The sequence below is a fragment of the Sinohyriopsis cumingii genome, chromosome 7 (genome assembly GCF_028554795.1).
Source record: "Sinohyriopsis cumingii isolate HCF-2022 chromosome 7, ASM2855479v2, whole genome shotgun sequence".
Taxonomy (NCBI): Eukaryota; Metazoa; Mollusca; class Bivalvia; order Unionida; family Unionidae; genus Sinohyriopsis; species Sinohyriopsis cumingii.
In genome coordinates, this window is record NC_142967.1 from 2,285,046 (window position 1) to 2,309,613 (window position 24,568).

General features: G+C 36.1%; 1 protein-coding gene across 4 annotated transcripts in view; it reads right to left on the reverse strand.

Annotated features, from left to right (window-relative positions):
- The window catches only part of LOC149794632 (ornithine aminotransferase, mitochondrial-like), a 48,374-nt gene extending 31,539 nt beyond the window's left edge, over positions 1 to 16,835 (reverse strand). The window contains exons 1-3 of one of the 4 annotated variants that reach the window (XM_089964237.1): positions 16,752 to 16,835; positions 13,060 to 13,294; positions 1,188 to 1,412 (exon numbers count right to left, since the gene is read on the reverse strand). In XM_089964237.1, coding sequence (XP_089820363.1) covers positions 1,188 to 1,412; positions 13,060 to 13,270 — 436 coding nt within the window. In that variant the 5' untranslated portion in view covers positions 13,271 to 13,294; positions 16,752 to 16,835. Of the gene's footprint in view, positions 1 to 1,187; positions 1,413 to 13,059; positions 13,295 to 15,023; positions 15,156 to 15,774; positions 15,938 to 15,977; positions 16,066 to 16,751 lie in introns of those variants that run through there. The other 3 variants (XM_089964240.1, XM_089964238.1, XM_089964239.1) reach the window with 3 other exon arrangements.
- Between the last annotated feature and the right edge of the window lie 7,733 nt (positions 16,836 to 24,568).

Genomic DNA, 24,568 nt, shown 5'->3' on the forward strand with positions numbered 1-24,568 from the left:
TGCATACATATGTAAGCTATTATACATGTGTTCCAAGAGAATAAATGTCAATCAGTCTGAACCTAATTATGAGTAGGGGGAGGGGTACAGATTATCTATAGCTAGATGCAGTTCCATATTTTCTTGATAGATTAATGAGAAACAAATTATCTGATCTGATTCAAAAATTAGTAAGTTCATGAACAAAAAAGTGCTTACTGCTTTTTGTATTGCTATTGCATGTACTGTTCATTATTCCACAGAGTGGTTTGTTTATTCTGTCACTGCAAGTACTATTCATTATTCCACTGAATGGTTTCTTTATTCTGTCATTGCAAATAATATTCATTATTGCAATGAGTTCTTTTCTTATTCTGTCATTGCAAGTACTATCTTAAATGACCTTGACGCTACAGAGCTTGGAAGTAGGCTACGACCTCCTGACACATAAACGAGGCACCAGGGGTTGATGAGTTAACAAAGGTTTTGGAAATTTCTTACAAATTGTCATGGATTGGATAATTTTTAAATTTATGTGCAATGTTGATGCACAAGTGATTAAAAATGCAAGGAATATTCAAATTTGGTCATGTCATCAAAATGTACCAATTAACTCATTAACCCGTGGAGGTTTTTGTCATTTTTGCCTGAAATGTGAGTAGGAAACACATTTTGGGGGCTATTTCTGAATACATCCCATTACATTGACTTGCAAGAGATTTCCAGTTAACTTAATGTCTAGCTGTGTTAGAAACGCAGTTTTTCATTGGTTATTTTGCTTCCACATGAGTAGAAGGGTTAAAGTTGGAGTTCCTTTTTTTTATCTTTTTCAGACCACCTATTATTACAAACCTTCACCATATCCTAATTTTTGCAAAGGTTCACCTTACCACAGGTCAATTCTGGGCGGAAAAAAAATTGGGTCAAACAAATTATGTTTGCCCTCTGTATTTTGTAGTGCAATTAGAAAGTCCAAATTATTTGGTATCATTATAGAGCCACATCTGTCTACCTTTCTATAATACTACCCACTTTAGTGTATCTTAAATGACCTTTACGCTACAGAGCTTGGAAGTAGGCTACTACCTCCTGACATGAAAATGAGGCACCAGGGGTATATGAGTTTATCATACAATATCTATTATTTATGAAGAAGTGAACAAATAGCTTCACAATTATATGTCACTGTTTAGACTTCCATTACTTACCAGTGTTCATGGGGAGCACTTTATCATAGCCAAACAACTTGGTGATGTATTCCTCGTACTCTCCGAGGATATTGTTGTAGAAAGCCCTGGAGGTCAAGGTCAAAACACTAGCTTGCTCCTTAAGGGCCTGTATAATGCGTGGATGGCAGTGTCCCTGGTTAACAGCACTGTAAGCACTGAGGAAATCATAGAATTTGTTACCGTCCACATCCCACATGAATACACCTGAAAACAGGAGTTTACATTTAATTTAATGGTATTTACATGCAGACAAGAATTCATTAAACACTTGGCTATGTTGTTATAAGCATTATCTACATAAATACAATGAACACATTTTACTGTCTTTATTTTGTGCCTTTGCCTAATTCTGATGGCTTCACTAGAACAAGAGGCTCAAGTGAGAATGAGATTACTCATCTGGCTGACATCTGCCTAATAACAAACTGCTAGACCAGCTGGACACAAAATCTAAGTCAAGAGACTACTGACCCTAGACTTATCTTCCAATGCACTTAACTGCATGTCCTATAAAAACAACCATTTCACGGTTTGTCTGACTTTTTATTATCTTTGTCTATCTGATGGTGCAGCCAGCATGGATTCTAAGATGGTCAAAAGTTTGTTTTTTTTAAAGAATAAATTTGACATGTTTTACAATGTTTACAGCAACTATATCTAAAGCAGACTGTCATAATTTGCATAAATCTAAAATGGTCTACATGCTAGGATGCTTTATTTGAAATCTGGTTCAATTCTGTTCAACAGCTTTAGCAAACAAGTTTTTGATTTTGTTTTTACTGACTTATTTAATGATGGATCAGCTGTTTTTGTGCACAGTTTATAGACCTTCATGCTAGGATGCTTTCAAACAAATCTGGTTAAGTTCTACTGAGCAAATTCAGCAGTGTTGTTCATGAGGTGAACTTGTTTGTTGAAACTTTGTTTTTATCTTTTTATATTGTGTGTAATGCCAGCTTTCTCTGATGTCAAATTGGCATCATTTAATCAACTTCAAAAGCCCTTCATGTCAAGATGCTGTCGAAGTCTGTCAATTCTACTGAGTGATATTTGAAGAAGAAAAAAAGTTGTTTAAAGGTTTCATTTTTGGTAACAGTGGCCATAATCGATGATAACAACACAACACCATTTGGTACACAAAACTCTTCATGCCACGATGCTTTCTGTCATATGAAGTCAAATTGTGCTCAGCAGTTTCTGAGAAGTTAATTTAAAGAGGCAGTTCTAAAGAAATAGGTTAAATGACAGGAGAGTAGTTCCTAATCTACTGTGAACATGCCAAACATGTATGAAGTGTCTGTAATAACCTGACAACCATTCAGTTCCATCTTTCTTTGTATGAAGTGACTGTAATAGCCTGACAACCATTCGGTTCCATCTATCTTCGCATGTATAAAGTGACTATAATAGCCTAACAACCATTCGGTTCCATCTTTCTTTGTATGAAGTGACTCTAATAGCCTGACAACCATTCGGTTCCATCTATCTTCCCATGTATGAAGTGACAGTAATAGCCTGACAACCATTCAGTTCCATCTATCTTCCCATATATGAAGTGACTGTCACAGCCTGACAACCATTCCATCTATCTTCCCATGTATGAAATGACTGTAATAGCCTGACAACCATTCAGTTCTATCTATCTTCCCATGTATGAAGTGACTCTAATAGCCTGACAACCATTCAGTTTCATCTATCTTCCCATGTATGAAACCAATGTAATAGCCTGACAACCATTCAGTTCCACCTTTCTTCCCATATATGAAGTGACTGTAATAGCCTAACAACCATTCAGTTCCATCTATCTTCCCATGTATGAAGTGTCTGAAATAGCCTGACAACCATTCAGTTCTATACATACTCACTTATAGGTCAAGATAAACTGCAAACAACAAAGATCCTGATCTGCCATAGCACAATGCACCTGTTTATTAGGGTCTATGTTGGTTGTTCTAATGATTACTTCTAACAAACTGCACAGACCCAGATTTGCTGGTACATTATGCTTTGGCTGATCTGGGTCTGTGGAGTTTGCAGTTAGACTTGTCTAATATGCAAGTACATACAGTAACTTCTTTAGTTTTTTTAAGAATAAAGTCAATTTTAGAAAAAGAGTTGCATTTTCAGGTGACATACATTCTGCACACAAGTAAATTAAATTTAAGCTGAAAAATATAATTTAATTTTTAATGATGAGATCTGGCAACACTTACTGTACCATTATTTGTGTATTTACATGATGAGTCTCCTGTATACAGTATTTATTAACTGAACTTTACCTCTTTATAAAGAAGAACTAAAATCATACATGAATGCTAATTAAATTATTTAAAATACTGTAAGTCAAAAAGATGTAAAATTTCCATTCTGAATTGAAGTTCCGTGCATGGAAATCAATTTACACCAGAAGATTCAAATATAAAATTAAACAATGAGCAAGATATACAGGGAAATAAAGCAGAGATGTCAAAAAGATTTTTGTATGTCGTCGCAGTTTGTTTGTTTAGCCCTTTGAGTTGCCTCCATAATCAACCAACTGGAGTTCCAAAACCAGGAAAGAAAAGGAATCTTACTGGATACACTGCCTTAGAACATTGAAACTATGAAGACAAGAAAAAGACAGCTATGCACAAGTAAAATTGTCTTTTGCAGCCGACACATTTTCTTTTAAATAATTCTATAAATTTGCTTAATAGCCTATAATGACTACTATAACAATGAAATATCCGGGATACAATTTGCGCTTACATAAATTTACATAAAATAACAGATGTTATGGCTCACTGCTTTCTAGGTCAATAAAAATATTTTCCAGTATCAGCAACAAGTTGAAATAAACAAGTTGAAACATAATAAAGTTAAAGGTTTAATTCCTGTAGAAACAGCCATGTAAAGTTTTGCAAACATAACCGTTTTTGTGCTTTATTTGTTTGTCTTGTCTCTGTTTTTTATTTGCCTTTGAAAAAGACTCATTAAAGAATGGAAAGCACTCAGGCTAAGTAGATACTAGTTTTGCACTGTTCGTTGTCAGTTTATTGCATTTATCCTAATCAATCCCTGACACACATGATCCACATATGATTTGTATTCTTTATATATATATATATATATATATATATATATATATATATATATATATATATATATGTATGTATGTTTGTGCAATTACAGTACAGTCTTTGGTTGATCTGTGCAAATCTAATATCTTTAACTCATTCTTCTCTCTATATCATTAAACCAGATTTTTTAATGCCATACATTTCTGGCATGTTCACAGCAGATTAGGAACTACTCTCCTGACATTTACCCACAATGCATATGTTTGTGTACATCTGCATTTGTGGTATATATTCATGTCAACCTGCACAGACAATCTCTCTCATTCAAATGGATTACTGGTAATTAAGTTTGTGTCTGTGAACACACATGAAATCTGAACAATCATCTTTCATAAATCAACATCATCTGTGTACTAATTAGATGTGGTGTGTGTCTCTTGGATTTTTAACATTGCTTCAACAATTTTTGTCATATTGCTACAATGACTGCAGTGTGACAGTTTACAGTGATGTCTAGCACTGGGGCATCATACCACAGACATGTAGCATCATGTCCCACCCAGTCACATTATCCAGACACCATTCCTAAAAGTAACCTCTATTAATACTGAGCACCAAACAAAGCAGCTGCTAATACCATTTTTATAAGTCTTTGGTATGACTCAGCCAGGGTTTGAACCTGTGATCAGAGGTGGATACTCTAACCACATAAGCCAAAAGAGTGGCTGTGTACCATATACTGTATATATGCGCTTGTAAGTCTAGTCCACCTGCACAAACCCAGATCTACCAGTGCATAATTCATAGGCAGATGTGGGTCTGTGCAGTTTGTTAGGAGCAATTATCAGAACAACATATTTCCTGGTCTGCACTGGTGCATTATGCTATTGCAGATCAGGATCTTTAGTTTGACTAAACTTACATGTGAGTAAATACAGTACCTGGTTTGTATTGATTTCAGTCAGAATGCACTAATCTCCATTAGTCTGCTCACAAACGCAATTACTTCATGCCCAAAGCTTGAAATGCCAGTATGAAATGAGAAATCATTCTTGCCTAATCCTTGAAAATGATGTACAAAATAGGAAAACAATCTATACTGTTATTTGTTTTCTAATTTATTATTACTTTGATGAAAATGAATATGCCATAAATGTGAGAGATATGTATTGGTTGTCAGACATCTTAAAATTCTATGTTATTTTAAGATTTATGTAGTACAAGTTTTGGTCATTACATCATTTCTTCAAGCAGTACATTTTAGGGGTTTTACAGTATTTCTTCATAGTGTACATTTTTGGGTCTTGACATTATTTCTTCATTCAGTACATTTTTGGGTCATTACATTAATTCTTCCTGCAGTACATTTTTTGGGTCATTAAATTATTTCTTTCTGCAGTACATTTTTTGGGCTATTACATTATTTCTTCCTGCAGTACATTTCTAGGTTATTACATTATTTCTTCCTGCAGTACATTTTGGAGTCATTACATTATTTCTTCCTGCAGTACATTTTTAGGTCATTACATTATTTCTTCCTGCAGTACATTTTGGAGTCATTACATTATTTCTTCCTGCAGTACATTTCTGGGTTATTACATTATTTCTTCCTGCAGTTCTTTTTATAGTCATTACAATATTTCTTCATCTCAAAATTAACTGTGAATACTAATCCCTCCTCAAAACCAACTAATTTCTTCATATATCTAGCTGCAATTGTTTCAACAACATGTTTACATTTGTTTCAAGGTTGCTTGTGAGAAAAAAATATGGAGGTCTGCAAAATCAGGCAAACTGTAGGGTGTAATGACCTCAATAAGCTGCATTATGCCTAAATAGTGTAAGGCCTTGAACCAATATGCAAGGTCTTCTGGATAATGGAGTAATTTAAGTTTGAGTTATTCTGTTTGCTATTCTCTAAACAGGACATGCTCTGACTGTAAAGTGTAAGGCTCGGAATGTCTGCTATTGTGACCATGTTTTTGACATCAGAACAAATTGTACTCTGTGAACTGTTACCAATGACTAATAAAATCTGAATGACTATTTCACTACACAGGCTTATGCAGTATTGAAAGAACACAAAATTAAGTATATTCCAAATTTATATCATTGTAATTTTGCCTCTTTCATTTAAATCCTTATATCAATTTTGATGTCATGATACTGGTTAATTAATCTTGTCTTAATCTCATTCTTAATGAATTAACCACTTGGTCATAATTGAAATTACCTAATATCTTGATGGTACAAACACAATTACACAGTACTGAGTTTTGAAGAAACTGGATGAGAAATGTAGTTTCTCAATCTACAGAGTTTACTGGCTCAACCAATCAGATGCAAAGTGTCTCGACATCATCATCATCATCATCATCATCATCAAGCAATCATTTACAATGATCTCCCTTATAACTGAATCTATCTATGAGAATACATGTATAAAATTATTGCTGACCAAGCTTTTGCTGGAATTTTGGACTCTATAGGGGAAACAATCTTGGCCAATCAAATGCAAGCCATCTGATTAATGTTGGAGTCTGACATTAATCAAACTCATCCAAGATCTTCATCATCTAAGACTATTTAACAAGTCTGCTTAATGTCTAATCTGAAATGCAAAATAGATGTTAGATTGCTGACAAGCTCAGCCAATCAAATGCAAGGTTACATCAATAAAATGCATGATGTTCACTCATTCATGCTCAACCAAAATCTTCAAAACACATGCATATTTATCAAGTTTGAAAATACAACCTGCTGATGATACGAGCCTACTGCGTTCCTCAAAATCTTATGAAAAATACAACCTTCTGATAAGATGAATATGTTGACCAAGTTGATCAAAATCTTTAAAAATTCAACCTTGTGATGATATGAGCCTATTGACCAAGATGATCAGAATCCTATCAAAAATACAACCTCCTGATGATATGAATATACTGACCAAGATGATCAGAATCCTATCAAAAATACAACCTCCTGATGATATGAATCTACTGACCAAGTTGATCAAAAGCCTATTAAAAATACAACCTTCTGATGATATGAATATACTGACCAAGATGATCAGAATCCTATCAAAAATACAACCTCCTGATGATATGAATCTATTGACCAAGTTGATCAAAAGCCTATTAAAAATATAACCTCCTGATGATATGAATTTATTGACCAAGTTGATCAAAAGCCTATTAAAAATACAACCTTCTGACGATATGAATCTATTGACCAAGTTGATCAAAATCCTATCAAAAATACAACCTCCTAATGATATGAATATAAGTTGATCAAAAGTCTATTAAAAAACACATTCTCCTGAATATGAGAGTTTATTGACCAAGCTGATCCAAATCCTATCAAAACTATAATTTCTGATGATACGAACCTATCAACCAAATTTTATTTTACTTGGGTAATAAATAGTCTCATGCATTCTGAAGCTCAGCCAATCATGTGCAAGATCACCCCGTTAACTCAATTAGATCTTGCTCATACTAAAAACAATTCTATATCTTCATGGTTGGAGCTCATGTCAGATCTGATTTATGGCTTCCAGAGTAGTAATAAACTTAGCCAATCATATGCAAGATCATCTGATTAGTCTCTAGGAACCACTCATTATTAAACCTGCCAGAGATTTTATTGATAAAAGCTCATTATTAAACCTGCCAGAGATTTATTGATATAACCATATATTCCAAGTGGACAAAAATCAGATAACAAATATGGCCCCAAGAATGGTAATAAAGTTAACAAATCAAATACAAGGCCTACACATTAACAAATCACCTCTTGGTCATTATTGAACATATCAAAGATGTTGATGAATTAAACCTATATTCTAAGTTTGATTGAAATCAGATCAGAAATAAGGACTCCAGAGCTGTAACTGATTATAGATGGACAATGCACTACAGACACACATCTACCCATAAGTTCTCCTGTCCTTAAGGCTAGGTGAGCCAAAAGTGATTGATGATGCAATCTGAAATAATTCTGGCAAGACAAAACCAGAATCTTATTCTACATGCAGAATGTGGCCACCATCTGTTGAAACTGGGGGGGGGGGGGGCACCACGCTGCTAAGTTTACACTTCATAGCATAAGATATGCATGGTGGCGGTTGTGTCAAAGACAAATAGATTATGGCCAATTTAATTTTTTTCACTTTGTAACAGAAGTTCTTGACTCTTTGTAGTCAGTTTTCATACAATGATTTGTACATGCCAATACAAACAACCCAAACCAAAATACAACCTTTTCATTAGTTTGCCACTAGATTGTGGCAAGCTTGCATAATCAAAATAATCCTGTCAATGAATCCTTGTTAGCTTGTGCAGGCCTGCACAATTTGCAGACTTATGAAACATGATTCAAGCAAATTTTATCATAAAATTTTTTATTAATGGAATGTTTTATGCATAGAAAGTGCAAACATGTCCTTCCTGTCTTAATTCCAGTAGCCAAAAATATTTCATCTTAACAAAAAACTGAAAAAGTATAAAGCTATTTCTAGCAATGAATTTTAATAACCCTTTGATTTCCCAGGATACTGATTTGAGTCAACAACAGGACTAAGGTTATTTGTGTAAAGAAAGAGCTGTTTGATAGAATTACACATAATTTGCAAGCTGCTGTCATACTGAAATGGCTTACAATTTCACAAGTGTTCCAAACTGTACTGCTATAATGCTAAAAGTACTGCATTTGTGCTAAATTTACATACATGGCACAGAAGGCTTAAGCAATACTGCATTTGTGCTACAGTTATGCTGTAATAATTACATCATTTCCATCATGAGGAAACAAATTCGCAACATGTTGTAGTTAAGCTGTTTTCAATCTGATGTCAAATTTGAAACATGCTACAATTGATAGGTATGTTCTAAACAATAGTTGTCCATTTTGTTTATAAAACTGGCTAACTATAAAGTACTTGAATTCATTAAGAAATAATAATTAATTTGTGTTTGTAAACCACTCATGTCTCTACTTGGGAAGTTATCAAATTCTGTCTTTTAAGTGATATACAACTATGGAAATTTGTCCTTAGGCGGCTGTGTAACAATAATCAGTCCCATCTCGTGACATCTTGAGATGTCGTGGTGAAATAACCTCTAGTTTCCTGTCTTTAAAATAATCCTGACATATCCTGAACACGTCATCAAAATATTTCATCCAGCAGCATCAAGTTATGAAAATTCCTTCCATCGACTGATGATTTTGCACGATTTCTCAGGACTTCTGTTACTGCAAGCTTCCTGACCTGATGGATATTGATACTTGCAGATTTTTAGCATGCAAGAAACACCACAAGCTGGAATTTCTAACTGGTTTCTTCCAATGTATTTCAAATTGTGTCATCTGTCCTTCTTAATAAGATACGACAGTTTGTAAAACAAAAGTAAAAAGTAAGGAGCAAAAGTGTTACTAAGAAATATATGATACATAAGTAGGCTAACCTGAATACAAGTAGGCTAACCTGAACACATAAGTAGGCTAACCTGACCACATATCTAGGCTAATCTGACCACATAAGTAAGCTAACCTGACCACATATCTAGGCTAACCGGAACACATAAGTAGGCTAACCTGAACACATATGTAGGCTAACCTGGACACATAAGTTGGCTAACCTGGACACATACATAGGCTAACCTGGACACATTATGTAGGCTAACCTGGAAACATAAGTAGGCTAACCTGAACACATAAGTTGGCTAACCTGAACACATACATAGGCTAACATGAACACATATAGGCTAACCTGGACACATAAGTTGGCTAACCTGAACACATACATAGGCTAACATGAACACATATAGGCTAACCTGGACACATTATGTAGGCTAACCTGGAAACATAAGTAGGCTAACCTGGACACATATGTAGGCTAACCTGGACACATAAGTAGGCTAAGATGGACACATATGTAGGCTAACGTGAACAAAAAGTAGGCTAACCTGAACAAAAAGTAGGCTAACCTGATCACATATGTAGGTTAACCTCATCACATATGTAGGTTAACCTGAACAAAAAAGTAGGCTAACCTGGACACATAAGTAGGCTAACCTGAACAATTAGTAGTCTAACCTGAACACATAAGAAACTGAGTTGGTAGTTATGTATCCCTCATTTGTGGAATGTATACATTCTTACTTCTATTCTGAACACCTTAAATGAAACATGAAGTTCATCATTTAATTTCCAGGAACTCCATGTTGTTATATTTAATATTATTACCATGTGTTTGTGGGGTATTTTTTAAAATGTAGCTTCAACAATTTTAGTCATATCACTATGATATCTGCAGCATGACAGTGTAGAGTTATGTCTAGCACTGGCTATCATGCCACAGATGTATAGCATCATGTTCCACCCAGTCACATTATCCTGACACCAGGCGAACCAATCCTAATGCTAACCTTTTAATGCTGAGGGCCAAAAGAGGCAGCTGCAAGTACCAAGTCTTTGGTATGACACAGCCAGGGTTCAAACCCATGACCTCCCATATACAAAGCAGATGCTCTAACCATTTAGGCCACCCGAGCAGTATTATCCTATTACCAGATTTATACTATTATTCTGAATGTGGTAAATATTAATAACAATAATGATAATAATAATAATAATATCAATAATAATTATAAAAACTCCTTTATCCATAGCTTAAAGAAAAGTAAATGCATGTGCTTTTATTTCCTGTGTTACTAAATTCCACACAATATCAGTACTTACATTCTGGGTAGTTTCTTTAACCAAAAACAAAAGAAATAAATTAACAATTCTTAATAACATTTAATTCTTCTGATTCTTTTCTTTTGCGTTTAATCATCAAACTTGTTACACGTCCTTCCCAATGTTACTGTAAGTGTTGTTGTTCTTGTGAGCTTTGAATTATTATTAATAATTATTATTTGTCAGAAGAAGAAACAAAATTTCCCATTCTTTATCATACTGAATAAAAACTTACAAATGTGCATATCCTAAAATACTTGTGTGTGTCTGTGTGTGTGTGTGTGAGAGAGAGAGAGAGAGAGAGAGAGAGAGAGAGAGAAAGAGAGGGAGACTCATTCCCTTCTGCCAGCATTCTATAAAGAATTATCGAACACAAAAAACTGCTTTCAATGACAGAGACCTAATTTGGTATTGAGATAGTAATGCTGGTTATTTCCCTTGTAGTAATGCTGGTTATTTCCCTTGTTTATAGCCTGGAGACTGGTTTACAGACAACGAATAGGCACTTAACTTATTTTAGGTACTAAAGTCTAAAAACTGTTGGAGCATTCTTGTTTTCATACTGACTCCATTTTTTTTAGTTTGAACAGTCTAAATTTTGCTAGTTATTATGGAAATTTTTCTGCAAGTAACACCAATTCATGTGCAGCAACTGACTGTACAACCCAAGAAAATTGTTGCATGCACAGATCATGGAGTTATCATGTTGGCTAGTAAAATCAAGACTTTATTGCATGTTGCCAGTTTCACTGACTGGCAATTCATACTGTATTTTTGCTGCACAGTTCTGTCAACTGGATTTAAAATGTCAGAAGAGATGAAAGAACCCTGCAAAGCTTGCCCAAGCTTGCTGTAAGTTTCCAAAATACTAGCCTACATGGTAACTCTTTTCACAAGGTTGTTGCAAGCTTGCAATTTCAGTTTTGGAGGAGTCCCTCAAAGAGCTTGTGATTTAGGTTTGGGAAGAGTCCCTCAAAGAGCTTGTGATTTCAGTTTGGGAATAGTCCCTCAAAGAGCTTCTGATTTAGGTTTGGGAAGAGTCCCTCAAAGAGCTTGTGATTTCAGTTTGGGAAGAGTCCCTCAATGAGCTTGTGATTTAGGTTTGGGAAGAGTCCCTCAAACGGCTTGTGATTTTGGTTTGGGAAGAGTCCCTCAAAGAGACTAATGCTCTAATGTCTGAAAAGGTTTTCCAGAAATTCAAGATTAAACCAATTTGGCTTCAGACAACAGATGACAGACAACAGGCTATTCTATAAGCTCTTTTGGTCTGTGAGCAGTTGAGCTAAAAGGTCCATTTACTATAGATAAATATCATATGGAGTGTCAAAATCAAATACTTTGAGTTTATATTATGTGCCATGCAAAAGAGTATGACATTATCTTGGCACTGGTCAATGGTCAATTCGAAGATCTTTGTAGTTAGAAGTTTACTAATGCAGAACCTCCTATGCTTGACCATGAGCTTAAAGATGTAAAATGTTAATCCTATATTTAGTTTCTTCCACCTTTTTCCGTAACACACAGAAACACACAAGTTCACATAGGGTACTCTGAACATTAAAAAAGGGGAAAAAATGCCTAAAATATCCATACTGTGAAGAGCACTTTTTACAGTGCTACAATAGAATATAGTAAATATATCATATAAAGAATGCAGGTGTGTGTGTTTGTTCTGGATTTTTAAGATATCTTTAACAATTTTATAGCCATATTTCTACAATGTCTGAAGTGTGACAGTTTATAGAGATGTCTAGCACTGGGGTGTCATGATACAGATATGTAGCATCATGTCCCACACAGTCACATTATCTTGACACCAGGCCAACCAGTCCTAACACTAATCTCTTAATGCTGAGTGCCAAGCGAGGCAGCTGCTAGTACCATTTGTTTAAGTCTTTGGTATGACTTGTCTAGGGTTCAAACCCATGACCTCCCACATTTAGGGCAGATGCTCTAACCAGTAGGCAACCAGAGGTCAAATAAAGAAATCAACACAAAAAAAATTAAAAACCATTATGGAGCTCATTTTGTTACACTTGTGTGCCACTTACCTTCAGCCCTGGAAATTGCCACAGGAACAGGTTTGTAGTTGTGGGCTCCATATTTGTACTCTTTCTTGTATATATTTTCTGACTTCTCTGTGAACCTGGCTGCTTTAACAGCGGCTGCTTTAACTGCAGTTACATGGCGTACAGATGTATGTTGGCAAAAAAGTGTTGTCTGCCTGGTGGCTGACAAAACTGGCCTCAATATGCTGCTCATGTTGGCAGTAAACTAAATGTATACCTGAAATCAATTCAACAAACAAGATAACCTTTGACAATCTTCAATTCATCATAACGACACATCTTTCTTGTCTGTCATAATAATGCTTTTTTTGTTGAAATACAGTTTCTGCCAATGAGGGAAAAGGACCCTATTTTTCATACGTCATCTTTTCTCTTGGTTCCTAAATTTGAAATCAGCAAGTGGTCCAAATAGAGTCAGAAAACATTAACGTCAAACTAACAGCCGAATGCTAAGCCGTCCTACACTGCAGGTGCAACGCTCCTAGAAGGGCAGAATAAAGTTGAGTGGATTTCCACCCATGGCAGTGGTTTAGGCAGAGATGTGGTACCATACATAAGGAGAGATCACACAAATAACCCCAACATGTTTGAAAAAAGTTGGGATCTTAAAAATTATAAGATCCACACATGGTGCAAATGAATTCTGCCCCATAGTAAATTCTCAGAATGCCCTTCATAATTTTGTGGTTAGGATGACAGTTAAAACAGAGTATGAGATAAATTTACTATTTCTTCCTGTTAACTACTGAGTGTTAAAGCCAGCTCTGATATGTCTGTATGCATCGATTTTGGATTTGTGACGTAGATTTGAAACATTTTCGGTCATATCACTACCATGTCTGCATTGTGACAGTTTACTGCACTGTGGCATCATGCTGCAGACATGTAACATGATGTCCCACCCAGTCACGTTATCCTGACACCAGGTCAACCAGTCCTAACACTAACTTCTTAATGCTGAGCACCTGACAAGGCAGCTGCTAGTACCATTTTTATGAGTTTTTGGTATGATTCGGCTGGGATTCTAACCCGCAACCTCTTGCATCTGAGGCAGATGCTCTAACCACTTTTGCCACCAGATTGGTCAGGATGCCCAATTGCAGAGTTAATGCTAACTTTCCAAAATTCACGCTGAAAATGTAACTGAATGTGCAACAAACATTGCATCATATTTTCAAGCTGTCTTTATTTCTTCCTATATTCAGAAAATTCTCCATTTTTCAAACGGAGGCAGTGATCCATCAATTGATGTAGCAAATATAAAATAACAAACTTTAACCAAAAACATAATGTAAATTTTCCATGATTGTGATCCAGACTACAAAGTCAAAGAGACGAGAAAGCACATCATGAAATGAACTATATTAACTTTGTAATGATTTGATTCTAAGTACAAGGAAATTGATCAAGTGTGTGGAAATCGATCAAGTATTTAAGGAAATGTAAGCACATGAAATATCGCAACACTGACTCAACAGGCATAAAGTAGAGTGATCTTATAAAGGTGCATACAAGAACATGTTAGAATGAACTATTTCAGCTTCATAATGACGCATGGCATGCATGGTATGTTAAGTCTTGAGAATCTATCAAAGGGTTTAGAAAATATATTCAAATAAAATACACTTCAACAAAAATCCTTATACTGTTGACAATAACAACACTGAAAGGGAAATGCTGTCTAAATGAAGTAGATACTGTTTTCTGTCTACCATGTTGTGAGGGCCATCAGACACTGCACTTATTACTTGCATCCAGCAGCATAGTGCTAAAAAAAGAAGTGAGCGAATGTAATTAAAAAAAAACGAGGGAATGCATCTTACAGAGATGGGGGTGGGTGTTTGTGGGGCCAATGGCAAGCACAAAAGTAAAGGAATGTCATTCCTAAAGAACTACACACCTCCCTGCAGCATAACAAAAGTAAAAAGTGACTGGTTTTCACTTACATAATCCAATACATACACTGAGATTTCATGATAGTGGAATTCCATTTTCCTTAGAAATCCAATTAAGCACAAGACAAAATATCTCCCACCATACAATTATCCCACAGCTGCTCAACATCAACAGAATACAATCTTGCTTTCACATGGATTACATTAAAAATTTCTTTCTTTCCAATCCAAACAGTGATATACTGCTCCTGAACTCTAAAGCTTTTTGGAAAGCTAATACTTGTGTTTACAACCTCTACATAAACATACATCTGTCTTATAAAAAAACTAACTGATATTAAGTGTGAACTGAAACATATCAACACATAAAACATAAATTTTACCTGAGCACAATGGGATTTTTCAGAACAAACTGTTAAAGGAATGAATGTACAACTCATCTTTTGGGAGAATTCTATCAATGGAAACAAAATTTTAAGGAACTGATAATATGGTACAGAAATTCTGCAAGACTGAAAAATGCTTTCACAAACAGGAAAGTTGAGGTCTTTTCTGTTGCCAAATTCCCCCAAACTGTCAAAAAAAAAATTCCAATTTAAATTTGAAAAATATATCCAATTAGATATGTTTAAGAACTTCTGATCAAATTTGCCTGGAAATGAAATTTACTCTAATGAGTGTAGAAGAATCTAAGAACTATTTAAAAAAGTTACCAATCTTGACAAAATATTTCAATGCCCAAGGATCTTGGCTTTGTAAATTGTGTGAATTAACCGTGTATATAATAAAAAATTTACGTTACCTTTTGTGCGTAAAAAAAAGGGCTCAATTCCACTACTGCCCCTTAAGAAAGTTATGTTTGAATACCTTGTGCGTTCAAGATAAACAGGTAACAGTGGCAACAAGCTTAAGTGCCAAATGATCCGTAGATAAGTTTCTCTTGACAGTAATTTTGGGTTTAATTAAAACAACCAATACAGATGAATTTCAGATTGGCTTAATTACCAAGAAGTTATTATTGAAGTATTGAGCAAACCGTATCGGTCAGGCGTCCCGAGTAGTCCTTTATAATAATAGTTAGTAACTACTAACTTAACTGTAAATTTGAATTAAATACATTACACCTGCTCTCCCTAGGCTTGGGGCATACCATCTTTTTTTTAAACCATATTATTTACATGCAAACTGTGCCAACAACATATTTATCTCGGTCGACATAGTTTACTCCCTTGTCCTTGTTTTGATTTTCACCCAAACATTAACGTCGTCAAATGACCGAGTTTGGCCTTGCATTGTGACATGCGCAATGCTTGACATCGCTGATCTTAAACGTCCATTTTGTTAATAGGCCCACTCCATGGCATTGACCTGCTGTTGACCCCCGCCATTGCACTGACCTTTACTTGAACTCGTACATAAGTTTGGCTTGTATGATTGCATTGTTATGAGCTTTATTATTTGTGTTAAAAATAAAATGAAATAAAAATAATAAACTATATTTTAAGAAAAAGAATATAATCGTTAATTCAGTACTATGCCACACCGGAGTGCACACTGAATGTCCAAAGAATACCCCAACTGACGAATGTATTAACCCTAATAACGTGGTTGCATCATTCTCCATTGGCAGTGTCACAATAAATAAACAATCCACGAGTCCACTATAAAACACAAGAAACATTCACTTGAAAAATGACAAGCAGACGATTTTTAAAAAAAATAAAACAACCCACAACAATACTAAACCAGATTTCAAAGAACGAAAATGCAAATCATTACCTGCAAAACTCGATGATATGCACTCAACACTAGATCAGCAGCGTAGTTCTTATCTCAGATGACGATGCCAAAAACTCACTGTGGTTAAGAATATACGCGAAAAGTGGATGACCTAACCGACGGTAAGATCGATAAGTTTTATATACACAACCAGAGAAAATCAGCTCCATCACTGTATTGAACAATATTCAAACCATAATTCAGCATATTGTGTGTTTTAATAAAAACAGTGACCGGGGGGGGGGGGGGGAGGGGGGCAGTTTCCGGGGTGGGGGGGGTGTGCATAGAAACAGATGTGTTGGAGTTCTTACTGTACATCAGAATAAAGCGCAAAGATACCAATTTTATCCGTGTTTTCTACGCACCTTTAAGGAACCAGAAAGTAATTTTCGCACTTATATTGGTTATCAAAAGATTCATTATATTTATAAAGGCATCCCGTTACATTCTAAAATCGCAGAGTATTTAAAAGAGAAAAAAAGACGTTCTATTATCTGCCTATACTGCTATGTGTGGTATGCATTAATTGTACAGTCTGCATGAAGTAGTATATATATATATATATATATATATATATATATATATATATATATATATATATATATATACGATCTGCCTATACGGCTATATATGGAACGTATTAATTGTACAGTCTACCTAAAGTGGTATATATGTACGATCTGCCTATAGCTCTTTATATGGAATTATTAAATGTACAGTCTACCTAAAGTAGTATATATATGTACCGTCTGCCTATACCGCTATGTATGGAATATATCAACTGTACAGTCTGCCAAAGGTAGTATATATGATAAATTGTACAGTCTACCTAAAGTAGCATATATGTAAAATCTGCCTACCCTCTATGTATGGAATGTATCAACTGTACAGATTGCCAAAAGTAGTCTATATGACTCCAATTCTAGCTCTTTTCATTGCATGTTTAATGTTTGGAATTGAATAGAAAACCTGCTGGGATAAGTTTGGAATAAGCTGTAGAACCTTTCAAGTTTTAGTACTTTTAAGTACATCAAAATCTATAAAGAATTATATTCAGTAGCGGCCCAGGTTTGACCTAATGTTTTTTTGCGCCCTAGGCAAACTATGACTTTGGCGCTCTCTCCATTGGGAACATTTTTGTCAATTCCGCCTAATTTGGTAACCCTTAAAAGATTGTTGCCCTAGGCGACCGCTTAGTTTGCCTATATGGTCGGGTCCGCCCTGATCGTATTTATAATTACCGAATCTTGATGTGACATACCGTACAAGAGGGGTGGGGGTGGGGGTTATTATGACCATCATCCATGTACAACCTGAACTACAGTGCACGCCATTCCCCAAGCGGTTTTATAGGCTCTGGCTAAATATCAGACTAGACCGTTCCAGAGCAGATCGAACCGGATTGATGTGGTTCCACTTTAAACGCATTTCAACTGTTGACGTGTCCATGTTTTTGGTAAAATCGCTATGTATTTGGGTCATAGGACGTAACATGAGTACGTTAGAAATTATACATTGTAATTAATTCTAACTGATGGGAGCATAATACTTACGACATTACTGCAGTTACTAATAGGTTAAAGCATTTAATTAAACTGTCACTGTGACATAATTTATCATTATTTTATTTTTATTTTCACTTTTTCTTACCTAATTTCACTAATAGCTAAGTAAAAAAATATTCACATTCAAGTCTGAGTTTTTTCTTCAAAACTCCAATACCTTATTTTATCTAAGTTTCATAAATTTTATAGAATATATTTAGCTCAATTTTACATACGTTACCTGAGTTCTTAAGAGTTTAGTCGAGGATCTATAAATATATGCTTGCGTATGTGTTGACAATTACTAATAATGATCTTAATAATAAAACTTAAATGTGCCTTTATCTTATTTTCTCGTTGGCTGATGGGGTTTCGACATTTCTAGAAGAATTCATTAACTTCCCATTGGTTAGGCTAGGTCATATGAATAGGCTAGTTGGACGCAAATTCAGTTGTTTTATCTGTCACGTGGGGCTCATACGAAATATAGTCGCAATATGTGTGTATATAAAGAGAGGACCGATAAATCTGTTTCATTCCGACTGTGGAGTCATTCATATTTTGTTGTTGTTTCTGTTGTAAGTCTGCAGACGTGTTTTATGTGGTATTTTGATATTCGAGAGAGAAAACATTTGTTTGGACTCTTCACTGGAAATAGTAAGTGCTAAGTATTTGAAGTATAATATTATTCTGGAATCGTTATAAATTATTCGTAGGATTTCTGCACAACGCCATCTTGAAAACGTCACGGTTCTTGGAGGACCAATATCTTTCTGGTTTTGAAATTTTTAAGAAACTTTTCAGTCATTTAGGACTTTCATATACCATTGTAAGGTCTAATTTGGACTCAGTTCATAATACTGTAAGTTTCTCTCACATTTTTATTTATAACTTTGATAATTAAATTGTTTGTCAGGTTTTACAAAACTTGCTGGATTTGCTTTTTATGTTTCTTAGTATGTAATCACATTGTCTTAAGAAATCCTAGAATATATTGTACAGTTAGCTACTCACAGTAACGCAAGTGATCATTATAATTTGAATACATTACTGTAATGTATTCGGACCACCTCGGCTATTTCTGCGAGATACAAGTATATCTCTGATGTTTGTCGGCGTAGTAATCTACATAAAAACTCATACTTTGTTCGTTGGAAATTTGTTTTTTTTAAAAAAGAAGGAAAAAAAAAGAGACAAGAAACAAGAAACCATTCGCACCTTCGAAGACAATCCTACAAATTATGCCTCGAATGTATGTCGACAGCTGCCATTCGGACCACTTCAGCGATATATGAAACAAGGATTGACAGAAGTTAAATGATCAAATTATTTTTGTTTCTTTATCATTTGTACTTTATCGAACTATCCTACTCTTTTTTTGGAACTATATCGCTATTTCTGCGAAACAAAATTATGCCTCAAACATATCTCGGCGCTGTAATTTACAGAAAAATCATATATTCGCCTGAAATCTTTTCAAAAAAGGAAGAAACTCAATCTATTCGGATCACTTCGGCTATTTCTATGATTTATTCGGAGGTTGCGAATAAAAAAAAAAAGTTCAATCATGTGTGACATCTCGGTCAATCCATGTTGCGTAAATAGTCTAAACGGTCACAGTAGCAAAATCGGTATACATTAGAGGTCAAATTTGACACGTTCCGGTGTTTTTCAAAACCGAGCACTTCTATTTAGGTATTATGGGATTCTGGACTATGTGCATGATTTACTTACCTCAGAAACTGAAGAGCGTAAAACTATTCACCTCCGAAACTGAGATTTTATATCTGAAGTATTCCAAACAATATTGTCAATTTTTACGTTAAGAAAAAACACATGTTAATACATATTGTCTACGAAGAATCGAACTTATTTTAAATAACATTTAAGAGATGAAGTAGAATGACCCAAGCAAGTCATAAAAATAAACGAGAGAATGGAGCCAAGTGTTTGGAACTATTTTGTTAATCTTAATATACAGACGTGACCTCTGAGTTGGTCGGAGTAGGGATAAGACCCGATGTTGGATAGTAAATCGTTAGACAGCGGAACCGCTTATTTAGCGGCTATGGCGCAGTGCACTCAATTTATGATCCGTATTATTGTTGTCTAAGCTGGAATGTCCTACACTAAATCTAATCTTAGAAATAGTAGAGGTACTCAATTTGGTTAGGTTCCTTTTTGCAGAGAAATTTCCGACGAAAAATGTATGATTTTATTGTAGTTTTCTACGCAGGCATGCATCCGAGGAAAAATTTGTCTCGGAGAAATAGTAGAGATAGTTCCGAATAAAAAGAAATTGCAATCTCTCAGGACCATCTCGGCTACATCTATGACTGGATTGCCCTAAAAGGCGCTAATTAAAAAACATAGTTTGATGCATTCGCCATTTCTCGCTCAATCCTTGTTTCGTAATTAATCGAGGTGGTCCGAATGACATTTACGCAATGTGAAAAAAATTATTTGCGTAATGAAGAGATCACATCGAAAACTAAAAAAGTTTTTCGCATGGCTTATATTCTTATACCTGTCTTAATTTGGCTGAAAGTAACCTCAGGGACTCGGGTGAGTCACATAATATCCGGATCTCATTGTTTCATTGGTTAACTGCCATTAGATTTTGCATCGATTTTGAATAGTAAGCATAATTTTTATATGATTTCTGAATGCACTGATATGAAATGATGAAATGAATGAATTTTACGATGGTTCAACGAAGATAATTTTCTCATACTTTTGAAGACCTTAATTTACAGTTTCCTAATCCATTATTTCATTCCCATGTAACAATAATTATTCAATACTCCAGCTCGAACACTCATGATCACTTTATTTTTTCCAGCTTGTCCGCTCCAGTTCACCTTACGATATGCCCACATCGTCTATCTCCTGCGCCTGCTTTCCAATTCGCCATACGATCTCTTCATTTTGCCTACTCCAGTTCACCCTACGATTTCTACGTCTCATCCTGTGATCTCAGCATCGCATCATACGATCTACTGAGCTTGCCCTATAATCTCGCCAGGTCTCGTACGAGCTCTCCAGCACATTCATTTTGAACAATTTGGCATACTATACGCTCCAGTTTACCTTAAGATATGCCCACATCGCCTCTCTCCTGCGCCTGCTTTCCAGCTCTCCCTACGATCTCTTCATTTCACCTAATCCAGTTCACCCTACGATTTCTTCGTGTCATCCTACGATCTCAGCACTGCATCATACGATCTACTGAGTTTGTCCTATAATCTCGCCAGGTCTTGTAAGAGCTCTCCAGCACATCCATTTTGAACAATTTGGTATACTATACGCTTCTATCTACGGCGTGGTCATTTGCGATTCGTCTCAGGTAGTCGAAGACCTCTACTGAGGGTATTCTGAGAGACGTCCCGATAGTCGAAGACCATTCCTTATTCTTCTTCTTCAAGACGCTATACGCCCATGAGAAAAATCGTAGATCTTTCCACTGATCGCCTTTTTCAGAGCCATCTCGGATGCAGTTCGGGAGATCATTGACTCAGCCGCTTACAATACTAGAATGGTCGCGAGGAATGGAATTATTATATCCATTATGTTGCATTAGTGCCACTTCAGACTGCATAACATCAATGTCACTGGGGGTGTTCTTTTGTTTGGCTGCATTAAGCTAATCATATTGTGTTTGGATTAGCCACATCGGATAATTCTATAAAAACTAATTTCGGAGAAAGTCCCGGTTTGTGCCTGTTATTGTTTCTTACTGTGTTTATTTTCTTTTTTTCTCAAGCTGGTTTTTACTGAGGCCAGCCATAACTTCGCGACATTATTTTAAATTATGTTGTTAAATTCTGTAGGTTCAGGTGTTACGACGAAAAGTAATGAATTGGGTACAACGTAGCATCGTCGTGCTGAGAAACCTGCAGACCTGTATCAACATTTTCATGCCGGTTCATATACAACCACAATTTGCATATGCACGTGCAACATAATTGTTTATAAATTCAAGCAAAGTTTCTTTCCAGGGTTCCTGATAACTGTTTGACCACAGAGAAACTTCAGACACTCTTAAATTGTCAAATATCATTTTACTAGTGAGCTGTCAGCCATTTTCCTGAGCCATAAATGATAATGCCACAAACACGTGTACTGGGCGGTAATTCCTCTTTGGGCAATTCTTTGTCACAACAATTGCTCAACATCATTATGCTGCTGAACTGTCAGCTATTTACTTGAGCGATAGACTGTAATGTCACTACACATGTCTTTGTGCGTTAGTACCTCATTGGCAAGTACTTTGTCAAGAAAATCGCTAAACAGCGGCTACATGCGAGTCCGTGGTGAGTGTGTGAAATGATAGTGGCGACGTGCCTCCAAAATCTATAAACAACAATAAAAGCTTTCTGCAAGTACTGAAGTGGTCAGAACAGGCATCCATAAAATTAGTTCCGACAAATGATCTCTGTCATGACCTTCATCATCAACATCGTTCCAAATCATTGTTTTATGCATTCGGTGAAGGAGACTGTTTAGCTCCGAAAATAACCTTACGGATATCTCTACATAACCCATGTATACGAATGAGAGGAATCACACAACACACAAGCGACAATGAGAGTTCATGAAGGTGTCCTCGACGCGTCGCGAATCCAATGCTATAATTATCTGTTTGTCAGACGACATAATGGTGACTTCAGCACCGGATCGGAGAGAGACAGGCATACCTGTGGGTAGTGGATACATAATTCTAGCCTTCGTAAGCTGACACAAGATATACGGTATACGTCTATGATCTGTATGTTTGTGAAACATCACAGGCGGGCCAGCAGATCTAGAATAATCGTCGTTGTATCTGGCGATTCCAATAATGATTGTGACAATGTCAGTATTTTCCAACACGCTTCGATTTCCTTTCCATCGATGAGATGTCGTACGCCGCTGATCAACGTCACCATGCCATTGTTGACAAATCGAATATTAGTATCACGGGGGTAATTAGGAACGGTGTTATCATAAAGCACCAGTTTTCATTCGATTTACTGGATTTGTAATCAGCTCTGGCTTGGGCTAACTCGGTCAGATCTTATTGAGCAGCTTCTTTAGTGATTTTAACGTTCGGGACTGGCATTGATGCTGTTGAATGAAGTGCTTTTGGTTCAGCCGCCTTTAATTGGGCTCGAGTTACAAATCGTCGTAATCGATCTCGAATCGATTGGACCGCCTGCAATCCTTGATTTTCAGCAGCAACGCTTTTGATGCTATCAACAACTCGCCTTAAAACTTATTTAGCAATTGGTGCAGCACGTGAAGTTAGACTCAGAAGAACCTATGACGATCCTATGAATAAACCACAAACAACATCACCAAGACCATTTCCATAATATGCTTCGTATACGGGTTTTCTCGCTTTAACAACTCGCAAGAGTCTCAGATGTCCAAGTACGACTGTCAATGCATTTAAATCTCAAATCTATTTCTGATGAACGGTTGTATCGTCAAGGTCTTCCCACAGAGATCGACCGCGTGCCTATCCTGGTCCACAAGAGTAAAACGAAGGTGTGTCAACCTGTTATTGTAGCATGGAGGATATGCGTGCATCATCGGAGTAATCGGCGGAAAACACCCTGGGGACAATTCGGGGAGAATCCGAGCAATTAAAACCTGCGACGAGATACTTGAATGAACCTGAAAGCTCTGCTTGTTAACTATCACTGATGATACCACTTGTCAGTTTAACCTATATCGTTGAGGCGATCCTGACAATATCTTGCGAGATATGGTATCCAGACCTGATAGGTTATGCGCATAAGATTCGTTTGTCCTCGAGGAACGTGTTAATATCATCAGAGGTACCGATAAATGTTCTCATCTATGACTGTGGGGTCCGATCGATATGGCAGAGTTGAATATGTGCTCGTGTTCGTACATAACAATTTTGGAGTCTCTACCGGTCATCAGTAAAATCCTGCGTCGATTCTTGATTAACTGAGCTAATTTCGTACGCACACATGATAAGTCCAATAACATTCCATGTGTGGTCATCGTCCGACGAAAACATAAATGTGTTTTTCTCTGGAAGAACTCCAAAAGGCTGTGACCGGGAAAATGGCTAACTGTAATATAAGCACAACGAAGCTATTGCAATTTTGAGTGTGAGAGATTTCCCCGTGGTAATCGGTGCAGAGGAAAACGCATACAACTTAGGCTTCTTAGACAAGATCGTGATCATCGAGGTAACGTTCGATATTGTATTTGCAACGACTTGCTGCATCGCGACATGGATTTCGAGTAGGACGTGAA